The sequence below is a fragment of the Mixophyes fleayi genome, chromosome 11, assembly GCF_038048845.1.
Source record: "Mixophyes fleayi isolate aMixFle1 chromosome 11, aMixFle1.hap1, whole genome shotgun sequence".
Lineage (NCBI taxonomy): Eukaryota > Metazoa > Chordata > Amphibia > Anura > Limnodynastidae > Mixophyes > Mixophyes fleayi.
In genome coordinates, this window is record NC_134412.1 from 12,416,012 (window position 1) to 12,443,962 (window position 27,951).

Below are 27,951 nucleotides of genomic sequence, written 5' to 3' on the forward strand. Positions count from 1 at the left end.
ACTTTACTAAAAAGTTGGCAACCAGGCACTGGCAGTGCATCATCTTGGATTTCAGGAGGGGGGGGGGGGTGGGCTGGCCTGGGGACAGACTGGAGGGGCTTTTCACTCCCAAGCACAGCTGGTAGCTCCTGGAATGGGGAGCCATAAAGACACCAGCCCTGATCTAAAAAGCCATGGGCTTGATATAGCTAAAGCAGGTGGACCTTTGTGTAAGCAAAGACTTGTGTTGTAAAACAGTCCCCTCATCATGTGTGTCAAGGCTTTTAACACCATTTCGATAACAGTGACAATTATAGGCTCTTGCCGTCGAAACTAGGCTGTGGGTTGGGATGATTATTAACATTGGGTCATTTCCAAAACTTTGCTCCAATTTAGTGGAGAATGGAGAGGGTTTCTTAACATCTCTGCCCATTATACCAAACAAGCAAAAATAAATAAGACACATATTTAAAGTACATTTTATTTGAATAAACAGACCACAACAATACCTTGTTCATCACTTTTTTAAATATACAAAATAAAATGTTCATTCTATTATTCTTTGATCAAAATTGTCCACAGGGTATAATATGTCTTTTCTTGTTATGTCACTTATGATTGGTATGTTGAGCACAACCTTATGTTTTGGATCTGTCTCTGATTTGTATTTATTTTTACACAGTAACGTACGTGCTTGAAAAGCAGTAAAGTGCTGAACTATTTGGTTTACAGTGGAAAATGCACTTACATACTTGTACTTGTTTCTTATTGTATGTTTAGTCCTTTGCCAAATTAGAATTTAGGCTCTTTGGGGCATAATTCTATTCCTGTAAAAAGTTGGTGTATGATAAAAGCTTAACTGTTTATAACATTAATCCTTATGTGATTATCAATACTTTTCTACAGAACACTTAATATGGACCTTCACCGAAATACTGAAGTTGCAGTGAGCAGCTATTAAATGAGTTTCTATTTAACTTGAATTGTTCCAACATTCAAGGAAAAAATGCAGTAAAGTTCACTCTTATGTACAATATAAAAATATACCTTTAGGGATTTGGTTTTGGTTTCACTTGTACTAGTGAATGGAGAACAACAAACAGACGTATTTCAAAACATCCATAGTGGGAGATTAATTTCAAAACGTTATGCTGCCGGACATCACCGCACACATTGTTGTCTATTATGGAAAGGCATATTCGATCAATTTTTCTGCACACCTCTATGAGATTTCAGGATGGACTTCACCTCACAGTGACTATTCCAGAGTCAATTGCGTTGAATTGAATTTTTCTCATATTGTCTGTAGCTTAAATGTCATTCTCTCTTCCCCTACAACTCAAGGAATATCCGCTCAATTTGTCTGCACACCTCCGGACATTGTCTCTGAATTTTTCTGCAGACTCTTCTGGAGGCAAATCTTCTTTGAACTGAATCTTCCTTGTATTGTCTGTAGCTTAAATATCATTCTCTCTTCCCCTGCAATTCTGATTAGAACACTTATTTATTGCTCTTTTAAACCTGGGGTCTAATGAATTCATTAAATTATCTTTAAAATCTTGGCATATGAAGACATAGAGAATGGGATTAATGCAACTGTTGAAGGAAGCCAGACAGTCAGAAAATGTATATATTAAAGAACTTACCCACGATGTATCAGACATTGGTGTAAATGGACTAATGTAATGTGGAAACCAACAGATAAAGAAACAGATCACAATTGCAGTGATGATCCTATAGGGTCGCTGAGACCTATTTGGTCTTTTAACTTTTCTAAGTTTTAAATATATTAAATAATAACACATTAGTATGGTGGTAAAAGGGATAATAAACATGGTGAGAAATCTGATGATTTTCATTCTAAAAGTAAAGTTCAACACAGCAAAATATGATTTGTAAAGAATCAGTTCAGGAGCAGTTAAGATGAAACTCAGAACCCAAATAATTGCTGAAATGATGCGGATACATTTGGGTGTTCTATAAGTTTTGGACCAGAATGGCCACATTACTGATACACAGCGGTCAATACTCATGGCGGTTAAAAAACAGACACTAGTACACATTGTTATAGCCAATATAGTATGGATAACCACATAAAAAGCAATACCTAGTACTGTTATACCCACAAATAACAAAGGGATAGATGAGCAGCATATGAAGTCAGCTATGGCCAGGTTTAGGAACCACACGGCACTGACCGTCTTCATCTTGAATCCAGCAATCCAGATAACTAAACCGTTCCCTGGGATTCCAAAAATAAAAATGATACTGTAGAAAATGCATCCCAATATTTGAATTATATTACTCATATAGTCACTGCTGTATTCGTCATCTTGAGTCCAATTAAAGACGGACTGATCGTCTGAAAGATTAAAGTCCCTAGATGATATTCTCCTGAAAGCAGATTTGAGAACACACAATGGTATTAATATCTATTTAGTGTGTTCCGTGTTTGACTTATAGTGAAAAAGTATCATGCTAACAAAGTAACCTAAACATTCTTACTTTCCATTATTTATATGTTGCATATTGTTTACCCATCATTGTAAAAATCTTATTTTGTCCTTTTCCATCACTACTTTAATGTATGTATTCTTTCTTTGGTTGATAGTTTCTCCTTAATATTAGTTAGAAAGAAAAGGAAAGAAACAGATTGTGTAGGACTTTTTCAGAACCTAAAGCTTTGGTGAGGGGAATTTAATTTGTTTAAAAAATCTTTCTAAATAATACCATGACCAGAACAATCACTAATGATATGTTAAATATCTTGGGATGCATGATGCCCATTGGTACAACAGAATAGAAAACTAGGAAATCTTTTACCTAATACACACAAACATATACACGTCCACCACACCCTACCTGGCTAACAGACTTGTTTTCTAACTAATTGCAAAAGTGCATTAAACTGCAACATGTGATCAGACATTTGCATTTGTACAAAATTGTTTTAACTAATTGCAGATTTATTTCTATAATAATCTTTCTATCTCTTGCTACATAATCAGTCATCTCTGACCTATGTTAAAATCTGTTTTACAACCCCCAGCTTCAGAAGCCAGTCAATGTATGTATACCATGAATTGATAGACAATGGAGTATAAAGAGACCTAAACCACTATCCCTAAGCAAAATACACGACCAAGATAGTTAGCGACCCCAGCATTGCATGTGTTCAATTAGAATGGGTAATTCAATTGTGCTTTCAAGCTTTAAACATAATATTCACAGTACATGTTGTAGATATAAAAAAGAAATGGAAGAAAAGAAGATTTTTCTGAAAACTTTAAACAGAAAAACATTTTATAGTAAGCAAAGTCTTGTCCTTGTGGGATACTTTGAGATGATCAACATAGCTAAAGTTATTAACTGGTGAACTGATAGTATCGATCATTTCCACCTATGTGCTAAATGGAACGGGTGAAAACCATTGTCCTGTGATAAATGGCACCTAAATATGTCTAATATTTGTACAAAAATAATTAATTTTAGATGCATAAATAAATAGACTTACTGGAAGCCAAAATCTTGTTTTCCACTAAAAAAGGTCTGATTTGAATCATGATTTTCCATGTTGGCTTTCATCTACAAATACAACAATATAAGTTTAACAAAAATTTTGAAAACGAAAAATAAACATAAATGAAAAATACATTCTTTTTACTAAAATGTTCAGTAAAAAACATAGTAAATTGCATAACCTTTTATTTAAAAAAAAAAATGTAAAAAAACAATACCATAAACATTGTATTCTGTTAGACCTATTTTATAAATGTAATACGCTGATTTGTCTAAATATATATAAAACATGGGAACAAGGCCTATGTTGTTTTTAATGCACACTGCAAATCTCTTTTTTGCACTCTTGCAACTGCATGCTCTGCCCAGGGTATATCAAGTTGGATGCTTACTTTGTGGAAATACTGCAAAATGATCCCCATTAAAAGTAGGAATAGACCCAGTCTCCGGGTCTCAGAGATAGTGGAGAATGCAAGTTAGCATCTGGTACCATACTTGACCATCTGTAGACCACATGGTATGGAGGTTCAAAAGGCAAGTGCAGGAGTCATTGAGATGCAATTCACGTCATAGCACAGAAGGGGTTGGGAAATGTTGACACAATTTACAGCATATAGTGACATCACCCTTGTCCCACTCACTCCAGTAGGCAAGAGGTCAGGAACCGTCATGGTGATCTACACTCCCAGGAGTTCGGGAGAAGTCCTCGAATTTCGAGAGTTTTCCGGACAAGTAGAAGTAGTTATGTGTGTTTAGTAATATACCGTATTTCCCCATGTATAGGACGTTCCCATGTATAAGACGCACCTATAAATTATGTGAAAAAATTGAGGATAATGTTTTTTGCAGAGTAATTGTGCAGCGGGTAATACAGAGAGGAGAGACGGAGTTCTAACCCTATTGCTAATTCTGCCTTACACTGTCAGATGCTTTCTCTGTCCGGTAAATTCTTCTTTCTTCTGTCCGTTCTGATCCCGATGCTGGAAAGTCGCTTACCGCCCACTTCCCGATGACCGGATGTGGTGCGTGAACCGCTGTTGGAGCACACACTTGCGGTTTCTGCATTTGGCGTTTTGTCCAATCAGGACTTTGTCAAAGTCCTGTTTGGACCACTGTATAAGATGCACCCAGTTTTTAGACCCAAAATTTTGGGGAATAAGGTGGGTCTTATACATGGGGAAATACGGTACTTTGTAGTCCAGTTTCATACACTTTTCTATTATTTAATTATGTGAATATTGTCTTATTTGTATGGTTTATGCTCTCAAATAATAATGCTATTTTTGGCACTCACGTACTATAGGTAACTTTATATACACATTATGGTATAACAAGCACTTAGTTTCTTTTCACTTTGCTTTTTTTTTTACTTTTTATTTCAATTTTTTTATCCGTTATTTCTTACCTTAGAATGGTGATTCCACTGATTTTGTCAATATAGACCAAATTGTCTTATGTTTTTTTTCCCAATATTATTGATAATTTGATGTTATTAGTTTTTTTGCTTCAGTAAATATTTAACTATTCAAACACTGCAAAAAGGAAGATAAAACAAACACAAATACAGGAAAATGTATTTAAATACAGTTAAGTAAAAGGTCACATAAATCACTATTACTGCCACTGTAAGGCTGTTGAGAGCCTTTGTCTTCCTAGTTACTCCAGTCTCATTGTCCTCACAATGCTCACAATCATTCAGCGTATCAGTATCATCCAGATCACATCACTGTATAATTTATGATATTTATATTATAATTATAATATTATCCAAATTGACTAGATAGAGGAAAAAAATTATAACTTCACTGCTGTTTTAATAATGGATTTTTTTGTTCTTAATTAAAGATGAAATACAATAGGCATAATAAAACTGGACTAATGTCCTAGAGTCAAGAAAAACATTGAAATAAGACACATAATATGTGTTTAATAATCTTTTGCAGAATTGTACATTCCAAGTAATGTAATAGTTATACCAATCTACTATATAAATGCCTAGTGGCGTGTGTAAAAAAAGAAAAAAACCAAGCTGCAGCGCCACCTGCTGGGCAGAGTTATACACTGACCTATATATTTCTTGAAGGAGAAGTGACAGTTGGGAGTGGTTGGTGGTTGCCGGGGGTGACAGTGGGGAGTTTTTAACACCTTAAGTAGCTTGATGAAGGATGTGGCGATGAAGATGAAGGATGAGGTTATGGAGAAAAATTATGAGGTGGTGACATGTGGACAAAACCACGTTAAAAAAGGGCACTTGCATCGGGAAGTAACGCTCTTCCCCTGAGGAGGCCTGGGCTAGGCCCAAATGCATGACAAGAACCTTTTTAACACCTTAAGTAGCTTGATTTGACTAGAATGCATGAGTATCATGCACGTGTTAACTTGTACAATAAAAGATGACAGTTTAGGTCACCATTGCTAGTAAATTAATGAAGTAATGCCACTATTTAACATTACTATATCAAAAGCTTTAAACTACAGAGCTGAATATTGTTTTTTTAAATTGGGGTGTCCAACAATATTTGTGAATTACGAGAATTAAGTTTCCCCTGTGGAATCAGAAAGTGAAAAGGAGCCAATCACAATTCAACAGTGAACACCACATGATCACAACCTTATAAAAGTAGCATATAGCCAGTTTCATACAAATTCTTCCTAGTTGTATGACTGGAGAAATATTACTCTGTCTGTTAACTAAACCTTCAATCCTACACACCCATACGGTGCTACTACTACCGGGCTTGGAGGTGAGTGGGAGCTGTTACACGTTACTCATACTTTCCAACATTTCATTGTTGAGCCCCGGGAGATGCCAGACCGTGGGCGTGGTGGGAGGACAGAAGGGGGTAGGGCATGGTTAATCGCGTCATTTTGGCCCCGCCCCACGATGGAATCAATATTTTGTTTTGAGACTAAAATGACGCGATTCACCACAAATCGCGTCATTGAGGCTACTATCTTGCCCACTCCACTAGGAAGTGCGGCAGGATGCGGGAGAAATGCCTGCTCTCCTGGGAGCATAGGAGACCTACCCGAATTAAGGGAATCTCCTGGACATTCCGGGAGAGTTGGCAAGTATGACCATACTACTTGCCACAGCAATAAATATGCTGCTATATAATATGCACTAATGAGAGCAAGCACAGTGAAAATGGAACAGACATTCTCACTGTGCATCTACAGGCACTGCACATGCTCAGAATAGCAGAGGGGGGCCACTGGAGAGCAGACTACATAATCGCTCCACCAATTTTGCTATGAGGTCAGGTGATGTAGTGTTCCAACCCCTCCTGCATAGCTCTGGCTATGAAACAATTTCAAAAAAAGGCTTTAAAGTTGTTTATGTTTTTAATTCAATTTGTCTTCCAGCTCACCAAAACTTGGAATTTAAAGATTTTCATTCACTGTAGAAGTCGTGGTTTTCACTGTGAGTATCTGTATACCATTATAGAGGTCAACATTTGTATGATAAACACCTGCTACAAATTAAATTAAATTAAATACTGCTGTAGGTATTGCTACATATAATTGAAATATAGCCTATTTTCATAGAAGGCGAAGCCATCATATATTTGATATATATGTAGCAAAAGCACAATAAAAGATTGTAAAAATTTTAAACTAACAACTTTCTATAAGTGAAAAAGTTAAATGGCGTGACATAACAGTCTGGGAGTGTTACTGTACTTTAACATTTTGTAGGAAAACCACCGTTCTTTGGACTTTCATTTCATTTGATAGAGGATAAGACTCACTATGGCAGGGTGGCCGTCAGTATATTCTACCTTCTTCTAGTGCCCTATCACATTTAAGGAACTTCAACAATAAAGATAGCTCTCAAGAATACCCCACTAATGATTGAATAGTCAGCTAAATTTCAGAAATGCATTATATATATACTAGGCAGACTTTACCTATTATAGGAATTGTCTACAATATAATTTAGAACATAAAAAATGTAATATAATAGAATAATAAAATAATTGTTGTCAGTTAATAATAAGCAATAGTAAATCATATCCTAACAGAGATCAAATATCAGATCACATATCAGGCTTATACCGGCAACGTGTTTGGTGGGTTTCCTCTGGGTGCTCTGGTTTCCTCCCACACTCCAAAAACATACTGGTAGGTTCATTGGCTGCTATCAAATTGACCCCAGTCTCTCTATCTCTGTGTGTATGTTAGGGAATTTAGACTGTAAGCTCTAATGGGGCAGGGACTGATGCGAGTGAGTTCTTTGTACAGCGCTGCGGAATTAGTGGCGCTATATAAATAAATGATGATCATGATGATGAACATGTGAAATACCATTAAGTACTAGTCTGAATTCAATATTGAGCGTAAGAATAAATATGTTAAAGCATTTTTCAGCACTCAAAACATTTATCGATAGAGCATTATAAGTGGGTCACAACTTGGGTTGCTTCCCACTCGTAATACCCTACCGAGCTGCGGACAGTCCCCACAGCTGCTCCTGAGTCTACATTTTAGACGCACATTGCATCCAACTCTAAATGAGGCCCTAAGTCTGCCTTCCAAAATCAGAAATATAACAAACACATAATTAACACCTTATAACAATTAACAAACCACTAAAATATGATTCATTTAATATTAGTGTACACTAGTAATATATTCTAAAGCAGCTGCTGATGAAATTGAAATCACAATGCTCTTTAAAACGGAATTGCAACTATATTGCACACCAAACTTGGTTGTTATATCAATTATACGTGTTGAAAAATTTGCACTGCATAGATGACACAAATAATAAACTGTTTATCAAAGCACCAAAATCAACTTTGTTGAACATATTGCGAATAAAGTCCACACTTATCCATTAGATGGAGTAATTCAGTACTTGAATGAATACAGACGTTCTAAATAGGCTCTCCAATCTCTGTATGAACGAACCCAGCAAGGGCGTTGGCAATTATATATTTGTACAGACGAGATACTGCTAACTTTCAATAGATATAAATCTGACAAAGAATTACCTCGTTGTGACGACCATAAATCCAGATTATCTCCCGTGAAACTGCCCATACAGTATTCTCTCCACACAGACAGTTTGTTATAGCCGTGTAATAGCTGGAAATAAAGATTGTAAAGTTACTTAGAGCTGTTTCTTCCTTAATTCCAATCTGTTGTTATTCCTCTTTGCTGTGTGTCGGACTGGCTTCAGAGTCCGATGGAGAAACCGCAGCCCACACATCCACTGAGAGTGGTCGTGGAGAAAATAACATTGAATCTGGTGCACTCTGATAAAACTGAGCACAGATCCCAATCAGCTTTATCAAACAGACATCAGGTCACTTCCGGCAAGCAAGCCTAATATGAGACCAGTGCTGATTCATCAGCTCCATAATAGTTTAAAAAAACTCAAATGATATTAAGGTATGTTTTCTTAACATTGGTCTCAAGCATGTATGTGTTAGAGAATTTGTTAATAGTTGATTTTTGAATAATTTCATATATTGGTGAGATGCAAATTCAGAATATTCGTCCAAAAAGTGATTATCTACGGATTATTATTGATCTCTTACCTTAGAATATTGTTACTGCTGCAAATTATATCCTCATCAAAGAAATCACCTCATCACACATCCTTTTGTGTCATTTATGTCCGCTAAATACAACATCTAACTCAATGTTGCTAAACTTCAGTTCATTGTGATAACATAATACTCACATGGGTTTGTAATCTAATCTAATGATGTGACTCATGGGGAGATTAGATATGGAGATATTGAAACTCAAGAAATTCTACAAAGTGTGTGTGCCTGTGTGTGTGTGTGTATGTGTGTGTCTCTGTGTGTGTATGTGTGTGTGTATGTGTGTGTCTGTGTGTGTGTGTGTGTGTGTGTTCCAAACAGCAAAAAATACAAATATCACAGAATAAAATGTCAGTATATGACTTGTTTTAATGTAAATTTAAGAAATGGTCAAGGATATCAATATTTTTGCAAGTTTGCAAGGTGTATTATAAGATTCTCCTCCAGGAAAACTCATATTTTTTAACATAAATGTGCTTTAATTGGCTGCAGCAACACAATAAATAATTAACCACTTGCAAGAAAACAACAAACACCTAGCGGCCATTTGGACACTGCTTCCTTTCTTGGTCCCTCTCTTTTAAGTGTGTAGCTTCACTCACTACCTATTTACTTTAGTGGCTGAATACCCAAAAACACAGCCCTTGTATTGCTAGATTCCTTCTCATCCAGTCACTGCGGTGCCTTGTAGTGTTACCAGCTATCGAGGGACAGGTCTCCCATCTGTCTCCAACTGGTCATCGTAGCAGTCCTGTTATTCTATAATCCAGGACTTTCCTGAGCTCCTCCTAACACAATTTAACTCTAGAGGAACAGACCAGCTATCTGCTCCCAACTTGCAACACTTTTGTGTCTTCAATGTCTCTTGCCTGCCTCCTGCAGGACACACTGCAGCTCCTCATTTGGCTGTCTGCTGAGCCAATGAGTGCCTAACATCCATCTCCAATTAGTCCTCTCTCTCTGCTTCCCTGCCTCTGTGGCAGGAAACACCACAGCTTCTATTTTAATCTGAAGATGGATGTGGCTGCACACCTTATCAATCCATTTGGAGAGGCATGAACAGGTTGCCCACTATTGCTACCTTACCTGCAACCACCTCATACACCAATATACAGGACTGATCTCAAGACTAATTGATAGATTTGGAACCTGAATTTGTTTTGTGTATAGCATATATAAATTTGTTTTTTTAATGATTTAGGAATTTCACTTTTAATAACTTAAATATCGATATATAGATATCTTAATGCTTACTTTGTATAAACTGATTAACTTGTGTTCTAACAAATGAGTATTTTAAAGAATTTATATTTCCCATAAAAAGTCTGAATGACAGAATGTCAAAGCAGACATTCTACTGCCTTTGGAGTGGTGTATAGACCTTATTTTATATATACATTTTACAAAGCAACATATTAAGAATCATCTCATGCAAACCCTGTGTTTCACCAGGTCCAATAGCACCCAAGTATTACATATCTATTGACCTTCATGTCAAGTAACCTACCATTATGTGTTAATCACTAAATAAATACCACTCTATCATCAATTTCACCATACTGTTTTATTAATATAGAGAAACCATTCATTCATCCGTTCTCTCAGTTATCTAAACTTACAAACAAACTCAAGGCAAAAAATGTTTTACTTCACAAATATAACTTTGAGATGATATACATAGTACATAAAATTATATCTAGTATTGCGTTACCTATTTCTATTGCTAACTTATCTTTGTGTTTTATTAATAATTTCCTTTTTTCTATATTTATGGATGTGGGGCCTTGTGTGCTACATCGCTGTTCAAGTGGTGTAGACTGCACATGTGTATTCCAGTAATCACACAAATCTGTGAATTAGCAGCTTCACCACTTTGTGAGTAACAGAAATTTCACTCCATGATAGCGCTGAATCTGCAGTTAACCATAGAAGGTATTGCCATACTATGTCTGTATTGCGCAAGTAAGTGTCCATGAAGGTTGTTGCCTTAATGGTTGTAATTTCATTGCTTTTTGGAGTTTCAGGGAAGAGTTTCAATAGTTTTCTTAAATTTTAGATTGTGTGCAAACAATGGTCGAAGTGGAAATTTAGAAGATGTGTTATGACAGACGTAATGGGACTGTAAGTGAATGGAATTTTATGGTTTTACAATGAAGGCAGTAAGAAAAGTTACGGTATGGCATTCTACCGTATACAACAATATTTCATAGACAATAGCTTAAAGTTTAACATGTCTGATTAATGCTTCTTGTACTTTCACACCGTGGTCGAAGTGGGTAAGAATAAGAAGCATTATTCATGTACGTTAAACCGTAAGGTTTTATGTCTGCAATATTGTTATTATTTTAAACTACTATTTTATTCTACTTTAGTTCTAATAATAATATAAATCAATACTCATATGACCTAAAAAAATACTATGGAATCAGAGATATATAGAAAAATATCCAATGGTTACATGGAAAACTATTAAAAAGTTACTGTACATGTATATTTATATCTATAACAGCAATGTATACATGTACATTACACAGATAAAAATATTTATACCGGTAATGTTTTCAACTTTTTATAACAAAAATGTCCTTATAAATAGGCATACAGAAATATAATTTGAATTATTGCAGGCTGAATTTTTATACACAAGCTTACCTACTGTAGCAGATAAGTAGGGACATATTTTCTTAGCAGAAATATTTGTTGGACGGTAGAAGGATAAATCATTTTGTTTTTGTTTGGTTTTTTTCTTGGTGGGGATGGTATTAAAGGTAATATTCACCCTGTCCTGGACTTGGTCTAGAACTGGCCGTGTTTGCACAGTTGACCTAAGCCCATCATAATGTGCTAATGATGTAATCTGTATGTAATACATTGGATCTTCAGTTTAGGAAACAAGACATGGTTTTTTTGAAAAAAATAATAATAAAATGATTGACAGGGGTTTGTAACGTACCAAAAATTGTTTATATTTAATTTTTCAGTATAATTGTCTATATATGTATTTAACCCAGGTGGTTAGGAGCAGTTCTTTTCAATGCAAGGCTGGTAGCTTCTGGAATGGGGAGCCATAGAAGCACCAGCCCTGGTCTGAATAGCCAGGGGCTGGATTTAGCTAAAGCAGATGGACTCAACGCTCATGCTGTGGTACAAACAAAGACTTGTGTTGAAGGACAGTCCCCTCACCATGTGTGTCAAGACTTTCAACACCATTTCCATAACAGTGACAAACATAGGCTCTTTCTGACCAGCCTGGGCTGTGGGCTTGGAATAGTATCAACATTGGGTCTTTTCCAACACTTTGCCCCAGTTTCTTGGAAAAGGGAGAAGGGTTCTTAACATCTCTGCCCATTATACCAAACAAGTAAAAATAAATAAAGAACATGATTTTAAAGTAAATTTTATTCCAATAAACAAAACACCACAATACCCTGTTCATCACATTTTTTGAAAATATAAAATAAAATGTTCTTTCCTTTTTCTAGATCCAAAATGGTCCACGGCATATAATATATGTCTTATTGTATATTGTTATGACACTGACGATTAGTATGTAGAGTACAACCTCATATTTTCAATCTGTCTCTGAATTATTATTTTTTTACACAAAAACTTACTTGCTTTAAAAGCAGTAAAGGCTGAGTTATTAGGTTTACACTGGAATATGCACATACTACTTGTACTTGTTTCTTACTGTATGTATTGTCCTTTACCGAATTAGAATTTAGGCTCTTTTGGGTATAGTTCACTTCCTGTCAGAAGTTGATGTTTGATAAAAGCTTAACTGTTTTTAAATCAACTTTGATCCTTATGTGAGTATCAATACTTTTCTGCAGAAAATGTAATTTAAGGTACTTTGATGTTATAAACTGTTCAATGTGCATCATATTCACAGAAATAAGGAAAATTGCAGTGAGCAGCTTTTAAATGAGTTATTGTTTAACTTGAATTGTTCCAAAATTCAAGGACAATAATACAGTAAAGTTCAGTCTTACGTACAATATAACAATATATCTTTAGGGATTTAGTTTCACTATAGTGAACGGAGAACATCAAAGTGAGATAGACTTATTTCAAACATGCACAGGGGGAAGCTTCATTTCAAAGGGCTGTGCTGCAGGACATCACTGCACACATGTCTGCCTATTATGGAAAGGGATATCCGCTCAATTTATCTGCACACCTCTATGGGGAGCTAGGAAAAATAAGCTGAGATTTCAGGCTGGACTTCGCCTTAGAGTGTCTCCGCGGACTATTCCGGAGGCAAACCACGATGAAATGAATCGCCTTCATATTGTCGTTGGTAAAATGTCTTTCTCTCTTCCCCGACAACTCTGATAAGAACACTTATCTATTGCTCTTCTAAGCCTGGGGGGTAATGAATTCATTAAAGTCTCTTTAAAATCTTGGCATATGAAGACATAGAGAATGGGATTAATGCAACTGTTGAAGGAAGCCAGACAGCCAGAAAATCTGAATTGTAAATCAGTTACCAAAACTACATCAAACGTTGGTATAAATTGACTAATGTAATATGGAAACCAACAGATAAAGAAACAGATCACAACTGCAGTGATGATCTTATAGGGTCGCTGAGACCTGTTTGGTCTTTTAACTTTTCTAAGTTTTAAGAAAATTATATAATGACACATTAGTATGGTGGTGAAAGGGATAATAAACATGGTAATAAATCTGATGATTTTCAATCTACAATTTAAGTTATACATATTCTTATACGATTTGTAAAGAAACAGTTCAGAAACAGTTAAGATAAGGCCCACTACCCAAATAATTGCTGAAATGGTGCGGATACATTTGGGTGTTCTATAAGTTTTGGACCAAATTGGCCACATTACTGATACACAGCGGTCAATACTAATGGCGGTTAAAAAACAGACACTAGTACACAAGGTTATAGTCAATATAATAATAACTCCAGAAAAAGGAATACGTAGTGGTGCTATAACCAAAAATAGCAAAAGGATAGATGTGCAGCATATAAAGTCAGCTATGGCCAGGTTTAGGAACCACACGGCACTGACCGTCTTCATCTTGAATCCAGCAATCCAGATAACCAAACCGTTCCCTGGGATTCCCAAAACAAATATGATAGTGTAGAAAAAGTATTTCAATGGGTGAACTGTGTTAATCCTGTAAACACTGAAGTATCCATCATTTGGAGTAAAGACGGACTGATTGTCTGAGAGATTAAAGTTTCTAGAGGATATCCTGAAAGCAGATTTGAGAACAAACACTGTTATTAATAATTTCTCAGTGTGTTCTTTGTTGACTTATAGCGAATAAGTATCATGCTAGCAAAGTAACCCAAACATTCTTACTTTCCATTATTTATATGTTGCATATTGTTTACCCATCACTGTAAAATTCTTATTTTGTCCTTTTCCATCTCTCCTTTAATCTATGTATTCTTTATTTTGTTCATAGTTTCTCCTTAAACAGTTACAAAGAAGAGGGAAGAAACAGATTGTGTAGGACTTCAAGCAGTGTGAAAATAAATATGCTTCTGAAGCCATAGCTGTAGCGAGAGGAATTTAATTTATTTAAAAAATCTTTCAATATAATACCATGACCAGAACAATCATAAGGATATTTTAAATATCTCAGGATGCATGAAGCGTGATGCACAATGGCAACACAGAATAAAAATCCAGGAAATCTTATACCCAATACACACAAACATACACATATCTACGACATAGCCAACCTGGCAAACACAGCACTTGCATTCTAAAAAATTGCAAAAGTGCAACAAGTGATCAGACATTTGTACTTGCACTAAATCGTTTCAACTAATTGCGGATTTATTGCTATAAAAATCTCTTGCTACATAATCAGTCATCTCTGACCTATGTAAAAATGAGTTTTAAAACCCCCAAATTCAGATGCCAATCAATGTATGTATACCATGAACTGATGGACAAGGGAGTATAATGAGGGCAAAACCACACATGACCAGGATAGATAGCAATCCTAGCATGCCAATTGTTGAATTAGGAATGGGTAATTCAATTGTGCTTTCAAGTTTTATAATAATATTTCACATTACATGTTGCAGATATCAAAAAGAAATGGGGGAAAAGAAACATTTTCTCAAACTTTAAACATGAAAGACCGTTTTATAGTAATCAAAGCTTTCACTTTGATGATGAGCAATATAGCTAAAGTTTTTTAACTTATAATCATTGTGGGCAGCATGGCAGCATCATGCAAATCTCACTTGGATCTCATTCATTAATGCCTATAAAACCATAACGAGGCAGATATATCTATTCTGAATGTATTTCTCAGGTTTGTTTTTAAATTGCTAGTAGTTCTGTAATTCTTATGACATTCAGGGTTCACTGGGAATCACTGACATACGGATAATAATAATTACATTGGGTGAGCAGACAGAAACAAGGATAATGCCTCTCCCAATACCAACAGTGCCTGAAAAAAGACATTGCCACATTCCAAGGGATCCCAAGCACAGTTTTCCGGCCACATGTATTTTTCAAAAACATGATTTTATAAAAGAAAACTAACTTTTGATTCAGAGGGTTGTTAATAAAATCTATATTAGTTTGGGAGATTGAAAACAAGTTAAGTTGCTTTAAGAATTTAATGATAGCATTTTTTCTTCTAAAATACTTCTTGGTTTATCCTCATTTACAGTGAGGAAATCGGGACTGTTTATTATTAAATGGATTTAAGTGCACCTGAAGTTCAATTTTTTCGACAGAAGTGCAAATGACATTAGAACTATTAAGACAAAACCAAGTCTCCAGCATCTTTGATCTTTTGTAAAATTCATGGTGGTTTTTTGGTTAGAAAAGGGACAGCTGATCCATGCGCTTCTCTGCAAAACTCAAAAGAAGGCAGCTGATTTCACAAGAGATCATTTACACTGTGGTGTCCCACTTTTGTAGTTCATAAATGATCTTTGGTATTTGAAAACCAGTTTGCAGAGGTCTATTTCTCCTATTTCTCCTTTTAAAATGTCTTTTTAAATGACTTTTTTGTTTCAACCTATAAACAAAAATGTGTTATTTTACATTCTAAAATAAAATCAGTATAACAAATCAACTGATGAACTGAGAGTATCGCTTATTTCCAACTATGTTTTAAATGGAGTGGGTGAAAACCATTGTCCTGTGATTCATGAAACCTAAATATGTCTAATAGTTGTACAAAGAGAAATAGTTATAGATGCATAAATAAATAAACTTACGGTAAGTCAAAATCCTGTGTCTGATTTGAATCATAAATTTCCATGTTGACTTTCCCCTAAAAATACAACAATATAAGTTTAACAACCATTTTGAAAATGAAACATAAACACAAAAAACAACAAATACATAATAATTCTTTTCACTAAAATGTTCTGTAAAAATCATAGTAAATTGCATACTCTTTTATTTAAAGAAACAAAATAAAAAACAAACAACCACAACCATTGTATTCCGATAGATCTATTTTAAAAATCCAATACCCTGCTTTGTCTAAACATAAATAAAACATGGGAACAAAGGCTATACTGGTTCAAATGCGCACTGCAATTCATTTTTTTTTGGCACCTGTTATGGAATAATTCAAATGGACGAAGCCTCTTCAGAATATGCTCAGTTTCTTTTGTGCGTACAGTACAGACCATTCAATTCAAAATGGACAGAGGCAAATATTAATTAATTTTACACATTTTTCATAAGCTTAAACCACAGCCAGAAAGATTAATAAATAGATAAATGTGTCATTAAAGACTTATAACCAATCACATCACTCTATATATTGGCCCACCCAACCTTCAATTGATACCAGCAGATAGGTCCAACCGAAACTTCGCTTTTTCTAGTAACATAGGTGTGGTATATTTCTAAATAAATTGCAAGATTAGATACTGTATAAACAGTTGAGTATCTTCTGCTAAATCAAATACACGTTAATTTGTCAATATATACTGTTAACTCTTTAGCATCCTAAGCATTTTATTATAACCATTGTATTCAAATCCCATTTTAAAGGTATTGATTATCCATTTTACACCCCTGCACCTACATGCTCTGTCCGGGGCATATCAAACTGGACGATTACTTTGCAAAATGATCCCCATTAAAAATGAGACCCTATCTCTGTCAACTCAGAATGCCATTGTTTATACATGAAATGCCCCTACAAAATTTGCAATTGCCACCCTTTTATTTCATTCTAATAATGTTGCTCTGCAAGATAAAATCTATTTTGTACTTCTCTGTAAAACTAGCCCATTGGTGCGCCTATGCGGTACTTAGAACTCCTTCACTCCAGCAACTCTTATTGACAGGTGCAAACTTCTACTCCTCAGCAAAGGCCACCATGTTGGTGGACATCTAGGAACACCAGCACAAATCAAGGAGCGTGATGTCACCAAAGCGGATTTTGTACTGCTCCTTGGCCATTTTCAATTTCATTATTGAGGTCCAGTGAAAGTCACATTTTAACTAAGCAAATTTTGCTGCAGTAAATTACTGTTCACATTGAGCAAAAACATAAGCTCAGGAATTACAGAAGACACCAACATGTGAGCAGTTAATTATTTTTTAAAACATGCAAATAGCTTATTTTACTTTTACTCAGCTATAGAAAATAAATATTTTAATGAGGAATAAAATAGAAAAAATAAAATAGCAACAATTAAAAGATCAAAACATGAGACTAAGGTTAATATCTCAAAACCATAAATTACATAAATATTTCTTACACTGAGCAGAAATGTCAAAAATAAACGGCAATTTCTGTCTACACCATCCCAATTATTCATAGTTAATTAATAAATAGAAAAATGTAAAATTATTTATAAAAGTAAAACAGATTTAATTAGCAATTGTAAAATGTATGTTATAAAAATATGCTAATATAATGGATTGTAGGTAAGTTAATGTTTATTTTATTTTTGCAATATTCTAGCTTCAGAGAGTATTTCAGTAGGTATGTATACATAAAATGTGTATTTGAATGTATTCAATCAAACACTTTATAAAAGTATATTAAATAACTAGTCTGTATTGTGGAAACCTTGTTATATCTCCTGTTATCATAGCTGCCTCTTTATACTGATAGGAATACAATTCAAACATTTTACACTTAACAACAAAATAATCTACACAGACCCCACTTTACATCATGCCCCCCTATTCTGCAATATCTCCTCCAAACCATCCTCTTCACTGATCATGTTATCTCAGCCTACTCTTCATCTTGGCAACTATATAAAATATAAATTGCCTTTTACAACAGAAATATTAGCAGGATCCCTTTATAATTTGAAAATGTACAACCACTTTCCCAAGATCTGTGTAACTAAAAGTAAGATACATTTCAAGCAGCACAATTAACCTGCAACCGCATACCCTTACTGTACTGCATAGGAGTACCCCAATCTGCCTCTCCAAGGTCATAGTGATGCAAGTACAAGATACATGCAACCATGAATGCAATTTGCACAACTTGCAAATACAATTACGTGCTACACTAACTCAGGCACTTTTTGTTTAGTGAAGTACAGACAGAAACGTTGTTTCCATACTTGGACGGAGTAAACTGATATTACGTCCTCTAAAGAATATAAACTCATGTCATCCAACATTTGAAATGAATGATAAAAATGTTAAACGGAATTATTATTATTAATAATAATAATAATAATTACTCATCAGGGTGGGGTTTATTACAGGCATGAAACTCTACTACTTGAGTGAAGGAGGGACATGTATAATAGTATAATAGTTAAATTAAATGGAAACACGGTCAGGAAAAATATCTTAATCACCAGTTACCAATATTTATTTTTTTAACTATTTGAAGGAAAAGCGTTTTTACATTTATAAGTCATAGAACGCAGTAGCTATAATCCATACCAAACGAAAATTGACCAGGGCAAATCAACTACTGTATCTTGTATGTTCTGTAATGTGAGTATCTGTCTATTTTAACAATGAAAAAAATACTGAATACTCATGTTTTGGCAGCTAGGTATGTGAATTTTGGGTGGAGACTGTTAAATTATGAAACATTCTTCCATATAGCAGTAACTTTTTATCCTTAATATACTGGATAGTATCCATCCTTTGAGTTTTTAGCTGATAAAATGGATCTCCAAATTTCTTCCAAAAAGGAGAGACATAATTCTTTCCAATACTTGCCGTGTATTTTGAAACTCACTATCTCTTTACAATTTAGAACAATTAAAGATTGTAAAAATGTTAAACTAAGAACTTTTCATCAGTGAAAAACTTAAAAGGCAGGACATGACAATCTGGGACTGTGTTACTGTACATTAACATCTTGTAGGACAACCACCGTTCTTAACCAGTTCTGCTTTCAGAGCGTGAGAACAAACATTTCTCTCTCAGAATTAGAGATCTTATAAAGATAAGCACCATTTTGGGAGATTAAGAAGATATTTGTGAGACGATACATGGGAATCCCAGCTGTTATAAATATTTAATAAAATGTAGCAATTTTAACGAACTGCAACAGAATTATTAAGACTAACTCACTGATGGAAACAAGGTGCATTGGATTATAAATTTAAATATTAAGAGATATCCATAAAGATGCAATATAACTTTATAATGTACAGAAGATAGTACGGATTATCGGATGTCTCATCAACCAAAGGAGTTTTTTTTCTACTGTTTAACTACAATATTTTATATTTCTTCTTAACTTTCACTATCTCTTACTGTATTTTAATATTTCCCCATTCATTGACTTTAATATGTGGGAGTTGAATGATTATTTTAATTAATGAAATATACATTTTTGGATTTTAATACTTAAACAAAATACTATTGTAAGTTAGTGAGTGCCCCCATTATAAGAGACCTTCTTTTTCTTTTCAAGCTATAACTCTTTCCAGTACCTGATGATTTCTGAAACTCATTATCTCTCTATAATTAAGCACAATAACAGATTGTAAACATGTTAAACTAACAAATTTTCATCAGTGAAAAAGTTAAATAGTGTGACATAACAGTCTGGGAGTGTTACTGTTCGTTAACATTTTGTAGGAAAACCAACGTTCTTTGGACTTTCATTTCATTTGATAGAGGTTAAGACTCACTATGGAACATTGACCGTCAGTACATTCTACATTCTTCTAGTTCCCTATCACATTTAAGAAACTTCAGCAATAAAAATAGCGCTTAAGAATACTCCACTAATGCTTGAATACTCAGCTAAAATTCAGGAAGACTTTACCAATCACCGTATTTCCCCATGTATAAGACGCACCTTTTCCCCCCAAATTTTGGGTCTATAAAAAGGGTGCGTCTTATACACTGCCAGCGCTACTTACCTGAATGAAGAAGATGATCCCTGGTGTGAGGGGATGAGAGAGGAGTTCCCGCTGAACAGCTCTGCCAGTTTCAGGTAAAAAGACCATCAGGTCATTCAGGCGCCTCCCAGTCTCCGCTGACTGCCGATAATTTAGCCCAGCATGTAGTATGGTATGTACAGCGCTGTGCATCAGCACTGCCTTCCTGTAACTGAATGTGGGACTTTATTGTAAATTCTGCTCCTCTAGACCTGATGTGAGATCTCTCACTAAAATCACAACCAGACAAGCCTTCTGCTTCAGTAACTTATTGTAATACATCTTTATTTAAATTTTGGGCCCCAAAATTGAGGTGCGTCTTATACATGGGTGCGTCTTATACATGGGGAAATACGGTATATAGGAATTGGCAACAATATAATTTAGAACATTAAAAAAAGTTATACAATACAATAATAAAATAAATGTTGTCAGTTTATAAAAAGCACTAGTAAATTAAAAAGCATATTAATCATATCCTATTAGATATTAGATATCATATCACATATCAGGCTTATACCAGCAACATGTGAAACACTGTTAATTACTGGTCTCATGTCAATATTGAGCGTAAGAATAAAGCATATTTCAGGGCTCAAAATATTTCCCCCATCCTGAATAATCCAGGGAAATATAAAATCAAAGACCGTCTTAATATTTTAATAGTAGAAGACTAATTACACCCCCGGAGACACTGGGAATCCTGACATGTATTTAGACATCCCTGAAGTAGAGTCCCAAACATCCTGGTGGTCAAAAATGATTGTATTATACTGTTTCAGTGTATTTTCCACTTGTTACAAAGTATCCAGACTCTAAAATTAAATCCACGGATGGCAGGTGTAATATTCCAGATCCCATTCCAAAAAGTGGTTATCAGTGAAATATCATTGGTCTTTTTCCTTAGAATATTGTAACTGCTGCAGATTATATCCTCATTGAAGAAATCACTTCATTACACATCCTTCTGTGTCACCTATGTCTGCTAAATATTACATCTCATTGTTGCTAAACTTCAGTTCATTGTGATAACATAATATTCATAAGGGTTTGTAATCTAATCCAATGGTGTGACTCATGGGGTGATTAGATATGGAGACACTGAAAATAAAGAAACCTTCCAAAGTATGTGTGTGTTCTACAGTGCAAAAAAAAACAAATATCACAGAACAAAATGTCAGTGTACAGCTTGCTATTAGGCAAATTTAATAAATTGTCAAGGATATTAATCGTCATCATTACTATTTATTTATATAGTGCCACTGATTCTGCAGCGTTGTACAGAGAACTCATTCACATCAGTCTCTGCCCCATTGGAGCTTACAGTCTAAATTCCCCTAACATACTCACACAGACAGACAGAGAGAGACTAGGGTCAATATTGATAGCAGCCAATTAACCCACTATTATGTTTTTGGAGTGTGGGAGGAAACCGGAGCATCCTGAGGAAATCCACACAAACACAGGAAGAACATAGAAACTCCACACAGATAAGGCCATGGTCAGGAATTGAACTCATGACCCCAGCGCTGTGAGGCAGAAGTGCTTTGTCACCAAGCTGCCCAGATATTAAAATTTTTGCTAGTTTGCAAGGTGCAACATAGATTCTCCACCAGACTCAGACATTTTAACATAAATGTTCTTTACTTAGACACACTACATATTAAATAATTAATCATTTGCAAGAAAACAACAAACGACTAGCCTTCATTGGGACACTGCTTCCTTTCTTGGTCCCTCTCTATTAAGTGTGCAGTTTTGCTCAATACCTATTTACTTTAGAGGCTGAAAACTCAAAAACACAGCCCTTGTATTGCTAGATTTATTCTCATCCAGTCACTGATGTGGCTTCTAGTGGTACCTGCTATTGAGGGACAGGTTTCTCTCCTGTCTACAATTGGTCAACGTAACAATATTGCTACTCATTTTGCTACTCTGTAATCCAGGACTTTCCTGAGCTCCTTCTAACGCCATTTAACTCTAGAGGAACAGACCAGCTATCTGCTTTCAACTTGCAACAATTTTGGGTCTTCAATGTCTCTTGCCTCCTCCTGCAGGACACAACACAGCTCCTCATTTGGCTGTCTGCTGTGCATTTCCTCTTTTTAAAGCTTTTTATTAAATTGTCATATTATGCTAAGCTTATAATGCACATTCCCAAACACCACAATAATGATTAGGGTAAGTCATCCCCAATAAATTTCACTATAACTAGTGAGGTTAAGGAAAAATATAAAAAGTGAGGAATATTTCAGACCTGGGCTTTGTGGAGGGGATACGATTTGTTTGGCCCTGTTTAACGCACAGAACTAGGGAATCCCTACCTGACCTTGTCTTATTTGCATGCTGTCACGCACCAGGCTCTCAGGTCCTGTTACTAACCCCTGCGCTTTCTTTCTAAACTGTACCTGCGGTCCGCAGGCTCTGCTGGATAAGCCTCTATCAAGCTACTGAACAGATCAACAACAGTCATTACATTTAAATGTCAAGCTTTCTTTATTTATATAAATTCGATTTGTATTTGTCAGAAATGGGCAATCAGGGTTAGGCACTGCAGAGGGTATGGCATTAACAGGTTTACTGCATTAACATGTTTACAAATAATATATTGTGAGGTGTATACTTGGGCTACCGAGGAAAACCCATGGGCAAACCAATGCATTTATACCAACATTATCATAACTCAAATACTGACATATCCAAATCTATTGGCCACAAATGCCAGAAAAGAAGGTATTTGAGATCCACTGGCTTCTTTGAAGTCCACACATCCATTGTATCCTAAGCACAACTTGCTTTTAACCAGAAGTTTTATTATTGCGAATAATGCTCTTGTTGAATCTTTGACTAATTTTGTAAACAGGCAATGCATCACCTTCATTCCCTGAAATACAGATAATCTAGATAAAAATGTGTTAAAAGTAGTCTCTGTATAGCTGTGTACAGTACGTAAATATTACCAATATGAACAACCGCATTTGAATACCCTAAAGTGGCCACTGTTTCCTGGGCTTAAGTTCATGTAGATGTGTATGTATATATATATATATATATATATATATATATATATATATATATATATAGGCCTGTAACAAGAGAACTAAACTGTCCCAGTAGAAGTTTTAGACTTTTTCAAATCTCAGACTCATTCCGTGTTCACAACTACACTGAGATATAGTAATCTAACATCTAAGTGATACTTTTGGGAGGAGTGGATTTTGAAACAACTTCCAAGCTTTGGGACTTAGACTACAATAACTAGAACTGAGAGGTCTGAGTGCTCTTAAATGGACTGAGGATTTTCCTGTGTTCCTAAATATAAAGCTGCGGAGGCTGATTGGCTCCATTTAGAAATTAGAATTGAAATCTGAGCATTCTTGCTGACACTGATGAGGACTATGATGAGTGAATTGAGGAAAATGCACACTCTGACGCTTAACCCTAAACTATACTCCAAAATCCTTATTTTTCCCTGTTACTGGTTGTAGGACAGACATACACATACACACAACAAAAACAGCTACCTATTGGGTGCAGGTAACCTTTTCAGCCAGTCAAATCACTGTAGAAATGACTATTGGTGTTAATTCCCTATATGTTTTTATTGCCTATGGCTTTGTAAGTGCAATTCTTCTTTTATATTGTGCATAAAAATTGGACTCACTTGATTTATTGCAGCTTTTTTCTCCTTCAGCACTCTGTCTTCCTTATACAATAATTAGCATATATACAAACTTTTATAAATATATTTATTTAGCCCCGAGAAATATTTATTTATGTAGTTAAGGCAGTCCCACAATGTGCAATTTAACAGTCAACTTTTTTGTATTTACAATATTCCCCTGTTGCTCCCGTGACTTTACATTTCTAAACCATTTAAATATGTACCATCTCCTCTGTCACCCAACTTCGCTGCCTGGGTGTCACCCTCGACTCCTCTCACTCTTTTGCCCCCCACATTCATTCCCTTGCCCAAGCCTGTCACTTCCAACTACGCAACATCGCCCGCATCCGTCCTTTTCTCTCTCAGGATGCCAACAAATCTATCTTCCACGCACTCATCATCTCCCGCCTCGATTATTGTAACCTCCTCCTCACTGGCCTCCCCCACTCCCGTCTCTCCCCCCTCCGCTCTATACTCAATGCGGCCACAAGACTCATCTTCCTCTCACGCCGCTCCTCCTCTGCCTCCCCTCTCTGCCTTGCCTTACACTGGCTCCCCTTCCCCTACAGAATCCTTTTCAAACTCCTCACCACCACTTACAAGGCTCTCTCCAACTCTATTGCCACGTATATCTCTAACCTCCTCTCCATTCACACTCCTGCCCGCTCCCTGCTCTCGGCCAACGACCGCCGCCTCTCATCCACTCTTATCACCTCTTTACACTCCAGAATCCAAGACTTTTCCCGTGCAGCCCCCCTTCTCTGGAATGACCTCCCTCGTTCCATCTGTCTCTCTCCTACTCTGTGCTCCTTCAAACTTGCACACAAAACTCACCTCTTCCTCAAAGCCTACCAACTATCTACTTAACCCCCATCTCCTCCCTTTAGCTCGTCCTCCCTTCTCTCCTCTTGCCTCAACTGGCTCCTCTTGTGCCTGGTCTGTTTACCCTCCCTTAGGATGTAAGCTCGTATGAACAGGGCGGATACCTTGTGGCGCCTAACAAATAAATGATGATAATAATAACAATAATAATATGTACATAATAAAAACATAAAACTATACATAAGGTTCATAGTTTTTAGTGATATCACAATTACAGCATTCATAAGGTACTCTTATGTTCTGTACACAATAAAATACCCTCTACTATAGATTATAAGTATATTAAAATTATCTTTAAATGGTCATAGAATTCTATACTGACTTCTACTGCCCTTTTAATTCACATTGAGAGGTATACAAACCTAATAAATATAACATTCTCTTCATGCTTTTTAGAGTATCTCTTAGAAAATGTCCTGTCCATGAAGTAAGATGAGTATTTCATCTCACGTGGAAACATTTTAGGGAAAGCAGGGATGAGGTTCACACCACAAAGCTCGCTCCTTCATACTGTCGAATCCAAATCAGATTGTTCACCTGTAAGTGTCAGTTTATCAGTTATGAGCTCATCAGCTGGAGAGAATTAAATACACTGCATGGTTTGCATGTACAATTAGCTCTGCTTTATTAGTTACAAGTCCATATCTCTATAGCAAAAATCACGTATTACCGAAAACTACCATCCAAAAGGTTTTAACCACTCATGTTCCCTTTACACAGATGTTGCTGCATTCCTTAATTTTCACACAGGAATACTCCCCAGGGGGGAGTTGGCTTATCTGCTGTGGTGCCCTATTCAAGGTCATGAGCACAGTCTCCTGCAAACAATGAATAACTCCTACAAACTAGCTGTATCTAATCTGTCTTTAAGCTATATGAGAACAAAATAGCTATTAGGCAACAAGATGGCGTCAGCTTAGAAAAATCACATTTCTCAATACCGCACTTACTTTCTCCTATTCATTGGTTACCACTTCTGAAACATTGATTGTGGAAGGGAGCGCAGTGAGACAGCAATCGCCTGCGCTTCCTCCTTAATGTAAATTCTCATTTCAAGACCAGTGTCTGGCATCATGGGTAGAGGACGTACAGGAGTGGGAGAATACTTCCTCTGCTTTAAGACTCCTCTACTTGCTCTGCCAACCACCATCTTTGTTGCTTTCTGCAATCAATGTTGAAGGAGCACTGACCAATAGATGAGCCACATTTGGACTGAAAATGCCACCTCCGCTGGAATAATTTGAACGATTACCTTTGGTTTTTAGTATATTAAAAGGAATAAATGAACCGAGACAGAAGCTCAAGTTCTAAAATGGCTTCCATGATGTCAACTACACTTTGTGCTGTGTATTATATGAACAGTATCTCAGTCAGATAGCTATTCCTGATTTCAGACAAAGAAGATAGTTTAGGATGAAAGTGGAATTTAGAACTGGATGCAGTATCTATTTACATAAAATTGATGACATAATGCTTTGTGAGTAATAATTTATCTACTGGTTTAATTTCAGACCAGTTGAAAATAAGAGGTGGACTTAGGTTTAGACTGTAAATCTGTGTGCAAAGTATCCTCAGTGAAAACTTTCTCAAATATAGACTGTATAGAGACACATGAGGTTTTCTTGAAATCCCAACCAATGAAAACGTAGAGAACGGGATTAACACAGCTGCTAATAAATGCTAGGCTGGAGGTGATGGGAATTCCTACACTTAGCACATAATGGAGATCTGTTTGATATTTTTTAGACAATGCAAGGAAGGAGAAGATGTGATAAGGGAACCAGCAGAAAAAGAAAGAAATTATTACAGCAAGTGTAACTTTAAATGGTTTGGTAGATGTTGTAATGTGATTTTTTTGTATACGCAAGGCAATCACTGTGTAACATATGACAATGATGGAGAAAGGGATCACAAACCCTACAATGAATCTTTTGAATTACTGTGTCCCTGTGTCTTGATTTACCAAGTATAGTCTGGACACCATCTATGACCTCACCAAAGTTATTATAGCAGAATACATATCCATCTGACTCAACTGTGTTTCTAAATATAAAGTTAGGTAAACTGAAAACAAAAGCCAATGTCCAAACAACCAGGGCAACGATTGAATATAATCTTGGCGATCGGTGGTTCTGACACCAAACAGGAAATATTACAGATATACAACGATCTATACTGATAACGGTGAGCAGGAAGATGCTGGCAAACATATTGATAAAGGCAATTTGACTGTTTGATTTGCAAATGAACTTGCCAAAGCGCCAATCAAAACTAAGGGCAAGGTAGATAATTCTCAAGAGAAAGAATGTAAAGATAAAATTGGCTATAGCAGGATTTAGGAACCACACAACATTGAGTGTTTTTTTCATCCTGAAGACAGTGAACCAGATGATCAGCCCATTTCCTGTTGTCCCTAGTAGAAACACCACAGAGTAGATTACCATAGGGAACACATGAAGGATGAATAGCACATTGTCTGAGACATCATCATAGCCAAGTGTGAAACTTTCAGAAATGTTGACATAGATATTTGCAGTGATGTTTTCCCCACATTCTTTGATCTTGGAGTTCACATATCCAGTTGTATTGTTCTCCATTCTGTCACGTGGGTCAAAGGATGAAGCAATTCTTCAGAGATAAATAAATGAGATTCAATTTAATTTCAATAGACATTTTAACAAATATCAGTTTAGGAAAAGACAGTGTTTAATGACAGTTTTAATTAAGTTTGCTGAAGTTACATGTGTATTATCTGGCTGGCACAAAATACTTTCCTACTTTTAGCATAGATTTATAAAAACTATACAACAGGTCATTGTTTATAAAAGTAGCTGTAACCCATAAAAACTGATCAGATGTGTCAGAGTCTGTAGGCTTCTATATCCTGATTTCTGTCTAGCTTAGGATCTCTTTAGTATCTTGGCTGCATCCTATTTCTAGTCTGATCCTGAGTTGCTATTTATCTCCTGCTCCCTGTCTCCTGCTACAGGGTGATTGCTGTC

General features: G+C 35.8%; 2 protein-coding genes and 1 pseudogene across 2 annotated transcripts; all 3 read right to left on the reverse strand.

Moving 5' to 3' along the window:
• Window positions 1-494: 494 nt before the first annotated feature.
• LOC142106872 (C3a anaphylatoxin chemotactic receptor-like) lies at window positions 495-5,021 on the reverse strand. Its single transcript, XM_075189912.1, has 3 exons — window positions 4,904-5,021; window positions 3,494-3,564; window positions 495-2,373 (listed from the first exon to the last, which is right to left on the reverse strand). Exons 2-3 carry the CDS (start codon window positions 3,562-3,564, stop codon window positions 1,437-1,439), a joined length of 1,008 nt encoding a protein of 335 aa, XP_075046013.1. The 5' UTR covers window positions 4,904-5,021; the 3' UTR covers window positions 495-1,436.
• An 8,318-nt stretch (window positions 5,022-13,339) lies between these two features.
• LOC142107470 (formyl peptide receptor-related sequence 1-like) lies at window positions 13,340-20,472 on the reverse strand. The gene is made up of 3 exons (XM_075190909.1): window positions 20,386-20,472; window positions 16,282-16,337; window positions 13,340-14,279 (listed from the first exon to the last, which is right to left on the reverse strand). The coding sequence occupies exons 1-3, from the start codon at window positions 20,470-20,472 to the stop codon at window positions 13,340-13,342; spliced, it is 1,083 nt and encodes a 360-aa protein (XP_075047010.1).
• A 5,984-nt stretch (window positions 20,473-26,456) lies between these two features.
• On the reverse strand, window positions 26,457-27,546 carry LOC142107472 (chemerin-like receptor 1; annotated as a pseudogene).
• Between the last annotated feature and the right edge of the window lie 405 nt (window positions 27,547-27,951).

Bases quoted from the DNA above. Each gene is read 5' to 3' on its own strand.
- LOC142106872 (XM_075189912.1), bottom strand. From the start codon at position 3,564: ATGAAAGCCAACATGGAAAATCATGATTCAAATCAGACCTTTTTTAGT. The intron at 2,374-3,493 runs GTAAGTCTATTT...ATCTGCTTTCAG, and splicing joins AAACAAGATTTTGGCTTCCA to GAGAATATCATCTAGGGACT.
- LOC142107470 (XM_075190909.1), bottom strand. From the start codon at position 20,472: ATGGTCTTTTTACCTGAAACTGGCAGAGCTGTTCAGCGGGAACTCCTC. The intron at 16,338-20,385 runs GTAAGTAGCGCT...TTGTATTTTTAG, and splicing joins GGATCATCTTCTTCATTCAG to GGGAAAGTCAACATGGAAAT. The intron at 14,280-16,281 runs GTAAGTTTATTT...ATCTGCTTTCAG, and splicing joins ACACAGGATTTTGACTTACC to GATATCCTCTAGAAACTTTA.